Raw genomic sequence first — 14,190 nt, forward strand, 5'->3', positions numbered from 1 at the left:
AGGGCCTTCACTGGCTCAGGTAAATGTCCTGTCACATGCACCAAGGGCAATGCAAAAACCTAATGAGTAATGATGAGCGAACGTGTTCGGATAAGGTGTTATCCAGCACGCTCGAGTGCTAATTGTCGTCAGTGTGCTCTAATACTATGTTCGAGTCCCCGCGGCTGCATATCTTATGGCTGTTCGACAGCCATAACACATGCAGGGATTGTAGAGACATACAACTGCAGCGACTCAAGCATAGAGTATCTCTCGTGTGCTTGGATACTATTTGCCTCCGAGAATGCTCGGATAACGCCTTATCTGAGCACGTTCGCTCATCACTACTAATGAGCCATTCCCTGAGGCCTCAGTCAGACATCTGTGAATCACGTACGTGTGCTATCAGTGGTTTTTGACAGAACACGTACCTATTCTAATCTATGGAGCTGGTCACATGCACAACTATTTTGCTGACTGTATGTCTGTTTTGAATTGGCATCTTGGATCAAAATGACCTGTACAGGCTACATGGATGGCATCTGTGTGCTAGTCGTGATGACCATTGTAATGGCTAGGAGAAGCTCTGTCATTTTATTTTTCATAAGTGAAAATCACTTTGTTTTGAATCCGTGTTCAATTTAACCGTAATGACACCAGGACATTTTTTTTTCTACACATATAAAAAAAAAATCACTGACATCTCAGACACCAGAGGTACCCGATTCACTAAAGAAGCGCTCCCACTAAGTTGTGTTTTTATTTATTTTTTTATTCATGTGTATTTGCATGTAATGTAGTGTGAGTGTGGACATTGGGAAGCGCAGCAGTAGGTGAGTATACTAGTACACTCGCAGTACATTACATGCAGATATTCACACATTGAATGAATAATAATCTTAGTTGGAGTGCGTTATTAATGATTGGGCACTTCTGACTCCAGCATGTCACATCATCAAGCCCAGTGTGAAAAATGCCAGTCTGGATGAATCTGGGCCAAAATCTCTACACATGTCAGGAGTTCTTTCAGATTTCCTACCATTAGGTCTCCTCACGCATTGGAAATGTGATCATATCTCGGCCTTCAAACAAGGTATTGGAAATGTATTTCACTTGATCAACTTTCATTCACTAACTAAAGTGCTTTTGGTCAATTATTTTCTCATCATATTAATCACGTGTACAGTTAATGTGATGCTGCTTACGTTTGAGTCTCCACCATGACAATGATGGTCTTAAATTCCAAGTGCAAAAATATGTAATTAACTTAGATTGCATATTGTATGTAGTTAAATTTTTACTCTTCGCCACGACAGCACCCACTGGAGGTATCGGATCCGCCCATTTGGAACAGGAAACCCTACAGGAAAGAAAAGGGGCGGTCCGCCTTTCCTCCTCAGTTTTGGTTTCCTGTTCCAAATGGAGCAGGATCCTGCAGGATCTTACCTGGGCCATGCATCCGCCTGTGCGGTCTCTTCGGGAACGGCAGGGGCTGCGGTCCGGAAGCAGCGTCGGGGGAGACTCCGTTTGACGGCTCCCCCCTCGTCTGGTGGCATAGTGGTAATGGCCGGGTCCGGGGAGGGCCGCCCGGTCTTACCAGGGAGCGGGGCCGGTCTGGCATCCGGGAGATTCCCCCCCCCCATCCCCATCGGTGGGGGTATAACGTGGATGGTGAGGCCATGAGCGCGCGAGCCACGCGTGTCAATAGCGGTGGCGCGGGAGCAGGCCGGCGCCCGACGCTCCTATACCCCGGAAGTAATGGTTGAACTTCCGGGGTAAGATGGCGATGACGCGGCGCATGCGCCCTGTGACAGGGCGACTTCCGGGGGTACAGATAAAACAGCGCTGCAGCGCTGCAACGTTGGAACATGTCGTCCCCCGCAGAGTCGCAGACCCCAGCAGGGGATTCAGCTGGGGGCAACTCCACCAGGGACCGCAGCGCCAGGACAGAGACTGCCCGCAGGAGCGAGGCAGCAGAAACCCGATCCAAACCGTCTCAGCCATCCGAACCGGTATTAAGCTTCACTGGGTGAGTGTGCAAAGCATATGCTCTACCTATTAAGCTAACCTCCTCTCCTCCCCCCCCCCCCCCTCCCCCCTCTCTTTACCTTTGACCTCCCACTTCAGTCAAAGAAAAAAGGAAAAACAAAACATAAAGAATGCGCATTATGTTCAGAGCCTCTCCCTGACTCCTACCCCAAAAAACTCTGCAAACAATGCATTAAAGAGACCAGGCAGGGGTCGACGATATCTTCTAAGGATATCCGAGCCATAATTAGGGAGGAAATACAAGCCATCAACCGCGCCAGCACTCCCGCAGAGTCCAGTCATAGAAAACAGGTCATTGTTAGTTCAGAGTCAGAGGAAGAACAGGAGTTAATCTCAGGCTCCGCATCCACGTCCTCATCATCATCCTCGGAGGTGGAAGGACGCGCATGTTTTCCACTGGACAGCGTAGATAACCTGGTAAAAGCGGTTAGAAATACTATGGGGTGTGAAGAGGAAAGGGGAGCCCAGACCGCGCAGGACATTGTTTGCGGGATTGGCAGAGAAAAAGAGGAGATCATTTCCAGTGATACCGGCAATTAAAGATCTCATCAAAAGAGAGTGGGAAAAACACGACCAGAGGGGTTTTCTCCCATCCGCTTCAAAACGGAAGTATCCGTTCACTGATGAAGATCTATTAAAATGGACTAAAATACCAAAGGTGGACGCTGTCATATCCTCCACTTCCAAACAAACCTCGATCCCGGTCGAGGACGCAGGATTGTTAGCAGACCCATTGGACCGGAAGGCTGAATCTTCGCTCAAAAGGTCCTGGGAATCCACCACCGGGGTATTCAAACCCGCAATAGCCAGCACATGTACTGCTAGGTCAATGCTGGTATGGCTAGATCAATTAGACCAGCAGATTGAGCAAAGAGTGTCAAGGGAGAAACTGCGTGCAGCCATCCCGTTGATAAGAGGGGCAGCTGCCTTTATGGCAGACGCTTCAGCGGACACCCTAAGACTGGCAGCAAGGTCGGCAGCCCTGGTGAATAACGCCAGACGCGCGCTGTGGATAAAGAGCTGGAAAGGGGATGCACAGTCAAAATCCAAAATTAGTGCAACCCCATGCGAGGGTGAGTTCCTCTTCGGAAAAGCCTTAGACGAAATTCTCGCCAAGGCAAAAGAAAGGAAAAAGGCCTTCAGTGATTCTTCCATTCCGTTTTATAGGAAAACCTTTAAAAGACGGCCATTCGGGAGAAGAAGGCAATCGGACAGAACGAACAGATGGGCCACGAAAGACGAAAAGCAGAAGGGTACCATCTTTAGAGGGCCAACATATAGGAGAGAAAAGAAGTAAAAGTTTAGACCCACCAGTTGGGGGTAGATTAAAATTTTTTTTTACCAAGTGGGAACAGATTACGTTAAACCCATGGATTTTGAATATAATCAAGGAAGGAATAAAGATTGAATTCCTTCGGATCCCCTATGAGTTCTTTGTTATAACTCGCCTTAATTCCTCACTTCAGCAAAAGGCTCTCGAAGACGAGATTCGAGTCCTGCTAGCTAAAAAAGTTTTAGTTGATGTCCCTGAGGAACAACAGGGTAGAGGCTTTTACTCTCCCCTGTTTTTGGTGTCTAAACCAGACGGTACATTTAGAACCATTATTAATTTAAAGAAGCTAAATTCATTTATAAAAAATTATAAGTTCAAAATGGAATCAATCAGATCCACTATAAAGCTTCTTTTCCCAAATTGCGTAATGGCAGGGATTGATTTAAAAGATGCTTATTATCATCTCCCTATACACAACAGATTCCAGAAATACCTAAGAGTCGCAGTGGAAGTCGAGGGAAGGATTCATCATTTCCAATACGCGGCCATGCCCTTCGGGCTTTCCACGGCACCAAGAATATTTACCAAGGTGATGGCAGAAGTGATGGCCTACCTTCGCCAAAAGGACACACTAATTGTGCCATATCTAGACGACTTCCTAGTAATTGGGAATTCAGTCAAACAATGTACTGAACGCGTGACTGACGCAATCTCCTCTTTTCAGAGCCTTGGCTGGATCATCAATATCCAAAAGTCCAGACTCGATCCGCAATCTCTCCAGACATTTCTAGGATTTCAACTAGATTCCTTGACCCAGAGATGTCTTCTACCCCAGGTAAAAATCATCCTCACAAAACAAAAAATACAAGCAGCTATAGATAAACCACGTGTATCCTTAAGAGGAGCAATGTCACTATTAGGATCACTAAATTCTTGCACCCCGGCAGTCCGGTGGGCCCAGTACCATGTCCGTACGCTACAACACCAGATCCTCCAGGAGGATAAGCGACATAGTGGTCATTTACAGAGCAAAATAACCCTGTCACAAGAAGTCTTGACTTCCCTAGAGTGGTGGTTAGACGATGATCATTTATGTTCAGGAGTTCCATGGGTTATAGTTCCATCCTGTATCGTAACCACCGATGCCAGTCCCCAGGGCTGGGGAGCCCACATGGAGAATGGGTTTTATGAGGGAAGGTGGAGTAATCTAATTTAAAAGAACTGACTGCAGTGTTCTATGCTCTATACAACTTCCTTCCGCAGCTCCAACAGAAGCATGTAAGGATCCTGTCGGACAATACCACCACAGTGGCATATATAAACAGACAAGGAGGAACTCGATCAGAGACTCTGATGTCTTCAGCGGCAAGAATTTTAAACATAGCAGAAAACTATTTTTTGTCCCTCTCGGCCCTTCATATAAGAGGCGAGAGCAATCAAAAGGCAGACTTCCTAAGCCGTCGCACTCTACGACAAGGAGAGTGGTGCCTCAATCGGAAGGTCTTCAGGGACATAGTAGCCGCATGGGGACAACCCGAGGTGGATCTTTTCGCCACAAGAGAGAACAGGCAGATAAAAACTTTTGCCTCCCTATCTCCGTCAGATCACCCAAACATACTGGACGCCTTTCTAGTTCCATGGAATTTCAACCTAGCGTATGCGTTCCCTCCATTGATCCTCCTACCTCAAGTAATTCGGAAGATCAGAGACGACAGAGCAAGAATAATCTTAATAGCACCGTTCTGGCCAAAAAGACTGTGGTTTTCGTGGCTGCAGATTATGTCGATAACAGATCCTTGGGTCCTTCCGACTGCCAATCTACTCTCCCAAGGCCCCTTTTTCCACCCTCAAGTGCTCAGCTTGCACTTGACGGCGTGGAATTTGAGAGGCAGTTATTGAGGACAAGAGGATTCTCGGAGTCCTTAATTACTACACTACTACAAAGTAGAAAACAGTCCACAACCCAAATTTACACTAGAATATGGAAAAAATTTCTTCAATTCCATACAGTACCTCATACAACAGAAGTTCCGATAATCCCAATCTTGGAATTTCTGCAGAAGGGGAAAGACTTAGGCTTAGCAGTAAACACACTGAGAGTAGAAATATCGGCATTAGGAGCACTATATGGCCATAATATAGCAGGCAACAAGTGGATAACTCGTTTTATTACAGCATGTGAACGAATAGCTCCAATCCACATACCCTCCGTCCCTACATGGGATCTAAATCTGGTCTTAGACGCCCTAACGGTAGACCCCTTTGAGCCGATCGACACAATACCCTTCAAATACTTAGCACTTAAAATGGCCCTCTTAGTATCACTGACCTCAGCTAGAAGAGTGGGTGATATTCAGGCCTTGTCAATAGATCCACCTTTTTTCCAAGAATACCAAGACAGATTAGTATTAAAACCAGACCCTGCCTACCTGCCAAAAGTGGCAACAAAATACCATAGATCTCAGGAGATACTCCTCCCAACCTTCTATAAAAATCCCTCTACTCCAGAAGAGCAGAAGTTCCATACTCTGGACGTCAAAAGAACTGTCCTAAAATGTATTGAGAGGTCCAACAGTTGGAGGCAGAGCAGGGCCCTATTTGTTTCATTTCAGGGCTGTAAGAAGGGGTATGGAGTCACGAAGAGCACCATTTCCCGGTGGATCAGAGAGGCCATTCGTTTAGCCTACTCCGCAAAAAACGAAGATCCTCCAGGGAACATCAGGGCGCATTCCACCAGGGCAATGGCAACCTCTTGGGCGGAAAAGGGAGATGTTCCGATTGAAACTATATGTAAGGCGGCAGTTTGGTCATCCCCTTCTACCTTCTATAAGCACTACAGACTTGATCTTTCATCCACCTCTGACTTAAGCTTTGGCAGGACTATCCTTGGCACGGTGGTCCCACCTAGGTGATGGTCTCTGGAATCTCTCCAGTGGGTGCTGTCGTGGCGAAGAGTAAAAAGCCGGATTACTTACCGGTAATGCTCTTTTAATGAGTCCACGACAGCACCCGCTCACTTCCCCCCCCTAAAGATATCAATAGTTAAAGTATATTAACCAAATAATGGATAAGAAAGATGTTAAAATAAGAGAACATTGCCTAATCCTTGGCGGTCCTTCTGGTACTCTGAAACGTAAAACTGAGGAGGAAAGGCGGACCGCCCCTTTTATCTTTCCTGTAGGGTTTCCTGTTCCAAATGGGCGGATCCGATACCTCCAGTGGGTGCTGTCGTGGACTCATTAAAAGAGCATTACCGGTAAGTAATCCGGCTTTTCACTTTACATAGTGTAGACACATAATTATCGATCTAATAATATATCCATTGTTTCCCCTTTCTTGCCTTCTAGTATTGACATGTATGTTGATGGAGCCACTGATCTAATGACTCTGATCTTGTCCTACTTCTTCCTCTCCGACTGTGATAAGGAAAATCAAATAAAACTGATGAAGGAAAAAGCACATAAAAGATATTTTCCTGTGTACAGTAAAGTAGGTTTTGTTATAACATTTTATTTATTATTGATGAATGAATTCTAGAACCTGTGGGCCCCATTGTTCATCTCGGTGTCAGTTTCTTGTCTATGATTTAGACAGTCCCGAAAAGACCAATAGAAATCTGTAACGCTGCCCTGGCATGTTACATCATGAGGCCTGCAATGACTCAGCCATGTGGCCAACGTGGTGTTCACAGTCAGTCAGGGACTGATGGAAGGGCTCTGGAAGCGTCTTTTACTCATTTATTACCAGTTAATTGAATTTGGGGAAAACCTTCCTAAATCTTGGCTAAAGTGGATCAGACTGCACAATAGGACCTGCTTATGTTATTTAATCTTTTATGCCTGTACTTAGTTAAAAAGAAATTATGGCAGAATCTTTGTAGTCCTGAATTTGAAATGACCATTTTATGCTTCCAGCTAAAGAGTGAAAGAGCTCATGAGCCTAAACTAAATTCAGTTTCCACCCATCTAGCCTGACCCATCAGCTTGTCCTGAGCAGTATGAGATCTCTGCAGCAGCAGGGTGGAGGAACACTGAGGAACTGTTGATCAGGCCTGGTGGATGGAAATTGAGTTTAGATCTTCAATAGGGATTATACAGCTATTCCAACATGAATTAATAAAGTAAGTACACCAGCGTAATCCGGACTAAGAGATCCACTTAATGTACGCAGTTTGCATTGTGAAATCTGGTCACAGATCTAAATGATTACCGTATACGCTGTTCGCTGATTTCTCAATGCAGACAAGAATCATTTCTTTATGTAAGCCAATAAAGTTGCAACCTACTTTGTCTGGAGCTATAGTAAAAATTATGTGAACTGTTTTGAGAAAGGGTTTCAGAAGGCTTTGTTTGAATAGTGGACAACCCCTTTAATTTTATCATACCTAATGTTTCCCTCCAGTTACCTAGCACTTGTATTCTCCTCAAGTGCCGGTATCGTTGCAGCAGTGTTGGCACTGGCTGTCCCCGGGCTCTTGTGACATTATGGGAGCACTGGGAGAGCCACTGCTGGAACAATTCCGGCACTGGAGTTAACTACTTGCTATTTACTGGGAGCACACATAGGGATTCATAAGGGGCTATAGCGTAGTAGTGGACAACCCCTTTAAGTAGTAGCCATCATCATCTAGATGCTAATATTAATTGGGAAAAGAGTTAGCCTCAGACTGGTGGGTTTTTTTTTTTTTTTTTTCCCTCCTCCCCCAATATCACACATTTACAGATGTGGTCACCCGGGTCCTTAATGACCCCCTAAAGGCCTTGGACTTTGTAGCAAAAGTCTAGTGTGAAGTTCACATTTTTTGGGATCCCAACATGCTGAGCAGGATCCCACAAACATATGTGGCCTTCCTTACTGTGAAAGTGCAAATTCACAATTTGCCCTAACCCGCTAACTTAAACATTTACCAAACTGTAAGCGCTCTAGTGATGTTACCTTACATCATAAGGCACCCATTTAATCAGGTTTGTGGCAGCGCTGGTTTGGTACAAAGCAAGATCTTCCTTTTTCACAGCGAGGAAGGCGCCGAAAGGTTGTACGATACCGGCCTGCATGCTAGGATCCCACAATATGGAAGTTTGGGCCCAACGTTTGCTAGAAAGTCTGGTCCTTTAGGAGGGTCATTTCACTAATATAGGTGATCGTTTTATAAATCACCTGTGTGAGGCTGACTATGCTTTTGTTAAATAAAGTGCAGCCACAGACTTGTGACGCACTCTTTATGGAGATCTACCATTAGAAGTGTCTCCTTTTATATTTTAGGCTCTTGAAGGTAAGGAATTCTTAGTTGGAAACAAGCTCAGCTGTGCAGATGTTTTTCTATTGGACACCATCCTATCACTGGAAGAATTTCATCCTGACATCTTGCAGGACTTTCCTAATTTACAGGTAGGTGTTGTATAGGATGAAAATGCCTACTGTTTTAAAAAGTAATGTGAAAAAGAATACAAGTAATTGGGAAGCCATTAGGTTCAGTTCATGGAATTTCAAGGCAAATTGTAGTAAAGAGCCTCTCGTAAGTGGTAGATTCTACGCCTTATTAAAGGGGGTCTGTCAGTAACGTTTCCCTAAGCAAGCGCAGGTACTGTGGGGTAGGGAAGTTTATTTTTATATTTTTCCTTTTCCAAGACTACCTTTTTAATTTTATTTTCTTTGTTGCTACTAGTGATGAGTGAGTGTATTCTGATACAGCGTTATCTGAGCATGCTTGGGTGTTCAGTATCGTGGGTGCTTGCGTTATATGTTTGAGTCACTCCGTTTGCATGATTTGCGGCTGTTGGGTAATCCCTACATGTGTTGTGGCTAACTCCATCTCCCACGATACTATGATAACAATCGAGCATGCTCGTACAGTGCTATATCCGAGCACGCTTGCTCATCACTAGTTGCTACCTGATGTTCCATTGCTGTAAAATTCTAGATTCATATACAAATTAGCATTGCAAGTGCACTTCCAGTCCTTGGCTCACTTTTACTTTCCGCCAGTGCTGCAACCACTCATGATTGACAGTGGAGACAGATGCTATGCTGCATACCCTCACCTCTCCTTGCCTAGGGCAAATTTTACTGATCTAATTCCTTTTAATGGCATTATGACTGTAGAAGTGCAATTATCCTGGTCCTCATCTCATCCATACAGTTCCTCCAGTGTACACATTTTACCAGGGCTGTGGAGTTGGTAAGCCAAATCTCCGACTCCTTAAATTCCCTGACTCTGACCCCACAGCAGTGTGAGCATGTACATAAAGTGCAGCACAGATTCATCTCACCTACAACTCCACAGCCCTACCTCACTACTGAGCATGTACATAAAGTGCAGCACAGATTCATCTCACCTATAACTCCACAGCACTGCCTAAATACTGAGCATGTGCATAAAGTGCAGCACAGATTCAACTCACCTACAACTCCACAACCCTGCCTCACTACAAAGCATGTACATACAGTGCAGCACAGATTCATCTCATCTACAACTCCACAGCACTGCCTCACTACTGAGCATGTGCATAAAGTGCAACACAGATTCATCTCAACTACAACCCCACAGCACTGCCTCACTACTGAGCATGTGCATAAAGTGCAGCACAGATTCATCTCACCTACAACTCCCCAGCACTGCCTCACTACAGAGCATGTGCATAAAGTGCAGCACAGATTCATCTCATCTCACCTACAACTCCACAGCACTACTTCACTACTGAGCATGTACATAAAGTGCAGCACAGATTCATCTCACCTACAACCCCACAGCACTGCCTCACTACCGAGTATGTACATAAAGTGCAGTATAGATTCATCTCACCTACAGCTCCACAGCACTACTTCACTACTGAGCATGTGCATAAAGTACAGCACATATTCATCTCCACTACAACTCCACAGCACTGCCTCACTACAGAGCATGTACATAAAGTGCAGCACAGATTCATCTCACCTACAACTCCCCAGCACTGCCTCACTACCGAGTATGTACATAAAGTGCAGTATAGATTCATCTCACCTACAGCTCCACAGCACTGCCTCACTACTGAGCATGTGCATAAAGTGCAGCACAGATTCATCTCATCTACAACTCCACAGCACTGCCTCACTACTGAGCATGTACATAAAGTGCAGCACAGATTCATCTCGCCTACAACTCCACAGCACTGCCTCACTACTGACCATGTACATAAAATGCAGCTCAGATTCATCTCTGCTAAATGCCGAGATCATTAGATCAGGAACAGAACAGACATTTATAAGACATTTCATAACATTACTAAAGTCTTATGCAAACATTTGCAGCACATCCTGCATTGTACTACTGTACCCACCTTATTGTATATTCTAGTTGTTGGTCCATTTTATACCGACTACAGAGACCTGCATTTTACTGCTGTAGATGCGGTTTGTTAATATTTTTCAGGCAGCTCCAACCATGCATGCGTTTGCCAGTTGTGTAGAAGCTTTGGTTTATTGTTGCAATTCTAATGTATTTATGTATTCAATATTCAGGCTTTTAAAAAGAGAACCTGTGAAATCCCAAATATAAAGAAATTCTTGCAACCGGGAAGTAATAAAAAACCAATGGCTGATGCCACCTATGTGAACACCGTGAAGGAACTTGTGTTTGGTAAATAACTTAAAGTTCAGCTGCATGAAAACTTGTGACTTGCTCCACGTGAACTTTACACCCTGGAAGTCTTCTCACATGATCTGTCTCGGGCAACCAAGTTTTCTCTGTTTGACTTTTTAGAACCTTATATTTAATGTACATTACTTCTCGCTACTTCATCTGTTACATGCTGCACTTGGCAATATCTGTAATGTACTTTGAAAATCCTTAAAATAAAGAATTGATTAAAATAAAATGTAGTTTGTATTGGTTTTACGTTGAAATTCCAGTATCATGATTTCTGTCCATTCCTACAGTGCAATCTATAAATGCTGCTCACTGTAGAGTAGAAAAATGGCTTGGGTGAAATACTTTTTGCTGTAAAGCGGTTTTATATTCGCACACACCTTTTCTAATATGCTTTATAAATTCTTCTTTTTCTTCTCCATAGGGTAGGTCATCAATAGATCAGTAGGAGCCAGACTACCAACACCCCCCCCCCCCCCACTGATCAGCAGTTATATTCTTCAGTGCCCATCAGATGTAAATGCTAATGATGAGTGAATGTGCTCAGATAAAGTGTTATCCGAGTGTCTTGGGCGTGCTCTGATAACATGTTCTAATCCCTGCGGCTACATGTTTTGCAGCTGTTAGACAATCGCCACATGTGTGGCTGCTGTCTAACAGCTACAAAACATGCAGCTGCAGGGACTCGAATATATTGTCAGAGCATGTCCAAGATACTCGGATAGCAACTTACCTTTTTTAACCTGCCACCACAACCACGTAGACTCTCTTGGCCGGGCCCTACTCTACTCTAACCTATGAAACATTTCTTAAGCTATGCAATACAATTTGGGTATATTTTTATTTTTTCAATTTCTAAAATGACCAATATCACATACAAGGGACAAATACCACCGCACCATGACCAAACTCTGTATTACCACCACATAGTGACCTATAATACCACATACATTGAACAAATACCACCACACCATGTCCAGACCAAATATTACTACCATATAGCAGTAGTATAGCTACTGGGGGGGGGGGGGGGCGGCAGAGGGGGCTGTTGACCCGGGCCCGGTCCCATGCAGGGGCCCACTGGGAGACATGGCCAGTTTCTGAGCTGTCTGGGAGAGAGCAGCACAATGCTGGCTCCCCTGTCTCATAGAGCCTGTCTGTGTAGTGTACGGTGCTGCTGTCTCACCGGAGGAGCTGCTTCCTGACCGGCAGCAGTGACGTGCAGGCTCTGGTTGCCTTAGGCACGCTGGGTCCTAGTGCCCTCTGTGTGCATACACTGGACACTTCCTGGTCCTGCCTCAGTTGCTGCCTGCAAGCTTCATGGTAAGTGGGGATTGAATTTATTAAATTCATTCACCTTAGGCATGTCATGGTCCCTGTGGGGTGAATGTGAGAGGATCGGGGTATTGTGGGGTCAGGGGGATGGAGCTCTGAGGGGTGCATGTGAGAGGATGGGCTGTCTGGGTCTGTGGGGGGTAGGTAGGGTTTTTTTTTTTTTCCTTTTTTTTTTTTTTTTACTTGTGAGCTTGTTAATACTCTAATAATAGATTCATATTTCAGTATTAGTATAACAAGGTTATTTATTTATATAGCAACATTAATTCCATGGTGCTGTACATGAGAAGGGGGGTTACATACAAAGTTATAGATATCGTTAACAGTAAACAAGTTTCCACAACAAATTTACAATGACAGACTGGTACAGAGGGGAGAGGACCCTGTCCTTGCGGACTTGCATTCTACGGGATAGCGGGGAAAAGACAGGTCGGGGATTCAGCAGCTCGGGTGGTGATGAGGCGGCAGCTCGGGCGGTGGTGAGGCGGCAGAATGGTTATTGCAGTCTGTAAGCTTTCCTGAAAAGATGGGTTTTCATGTTCCGTTTGAAGGATCCGAGGGTGGTGGATAATCAGACGTGTAGAGCCATGACATTCCAAAGGATAGGGGATATTCGGGAGAAATCTTGGAGGCGGTTGTGTGAGGAATGAATAAGTGTGGAGGAGAGTAGGAGGTCTTGGGAGGATCGAAGATTACGTGAGGGAAGATATTGGGAGATTAGTTCCGAGATATAGGGAGGGGACAGGTTGTGGATGGCTTTGTAGGTCAGTGTTAGTAGTTTGAACTGGATTCGTTGGGGAATTGGGAGCCAATGGAGGGATATTCAGAGGGGAGAGACGGGAGTAGCGAGGAGAGAGGTGGATTAGTCGGGCAACAGAATTGAGGACAGACTGGAGTGGTGCAAGAGAGTTAGCAGGGAGGCCACAGAGGAGGGTGTTGCAGTAGTCGAGGCGGGAGATGATGAGGGCATTTGCAAGAGTTTTAGTAGCTTGAGGACTGAGGAAGGGACGGATTCTGGAAATATTTTTGAGTTGGAGGTGGCAAGAGATGGACGTATGGCTTGAAGGACAAGGCAGAGTCGAGAGTTACTCCAAGGCAGCGGATTTCAGGTGCGGGAGAGAGCATGATGCCATTTACCATAATAGATAGATCGGGTAAGGAAAATACGTGAGATGGAGGAAAGATGAGTTCAGTTTTGTCTACGTTGAGTTTTAGGAAGCGAGAGGTGAAAAATGAGGATATGGCTGATAGACACTCCGGGATTTTGGACAGCAGAGAGGTGACATCTGGGCCAGAGAGGTAGATCTGAGTATCATCTGCATTCAGGTGGTACTGGAAGCCATGGGACTTTGAGTTGTCCTAGGCCAAGAGTATAGATGGAAAAAAGTAGGAGCCCCAGGACAGAGAGGGGGCGGGATGAGGAGGTAGTGTGGGAGTGGGAAACGCTGAGTGTGCGGTCAGGTATGAGGAAATCCAGGACAGGGCGAGGTCTTTTATGCCAAGGGAAGAAAGAATCTGTAGCAGTAGGCAGTGGTCAACTGTGTCAAAGGCAGAGGACAGGTCAAGAAGGAGGAGGATGGAGAACTGTCTGTTAGCTTTTGTCATTAGTAAGTTTGGTCAGGGCAGTTTCAGTGGAGTGGTGGGGGCAGAAGCCAGATTGCAGGATGTCAAGGAGGGAGTTAGATGAGAGATGGGAGGAAAGTTGAGCATGGACCTGCTGTTCAAGGAGTTTGGAAGCAAACGGGAGCAGTGATATGGGGCGATAGCTGGGCATAGCAGTTGGGTCAAGGTTTGATTTTTTTGAGGATGGGTGTTATGGTGGCATGTTTGAAGGCAGAAGGGAAGGTACCAGAAGTTAGGGACAGGTTGAAGAGATGGGTTAGGGCTGGAATGATCATGTTAGTGAAGTTGTGGAGCAGGTGGGAAGGAA

General features: G+C 45.2%; 1 protein-coding gene across 3 annotated transcripts in view; it reads left to right on the plus strand.

The window, feature by feature from the left end:
• The window catches only part of LOC141100595 (glutathione S-transferase 3-like), a 99,135-nt gene extending 87,981 nt beyond the window's left edge, over positions 1-11,154 (plus strand). For all 3 annotated transcript variants that reach the window (XM_073589169.1, XM_073589168.1, XM_073589167.1), the window contains exons 5-7: positions 6,649-6,790; positions 8,564-8,689; positions 10,799-11,154. In XM_073589169.1, coding sequence (XP_073445270.1) covers positions 6,649-6,790; positions 8,564-8,689; positions 10,799-10,924 — 394 coding nt within the window. In that variant the 3' untranslated portion in view covers positions 10,925-11,154. The remainder of the gene's footprint in view (positions 1-6,648; positions 6,791-8,563; positions 8,690-10,798) is intronic.
• The last annotated feature ends 3,036 nt before the right edge of the window (positions 11,155-14,190 follow it).

The sequence above is a fragment of the Dendrobates tinctorius genome, unplaced genomic scaffold (genome assembly GCF_039654945.1).
Source record: "Dendrobates tinctorius isolate UK_male_01 unplaced genomic scaffold, ASM3965494v1 ptg000107l, whole genome shotgun sequence".
NCBI classification, from domain to species: Eukaryota; Metazoa; Chordata; class Amphibia; order Anura; family Dendrobatidae; genus Dendrobates; species Dendrobates tinctorius.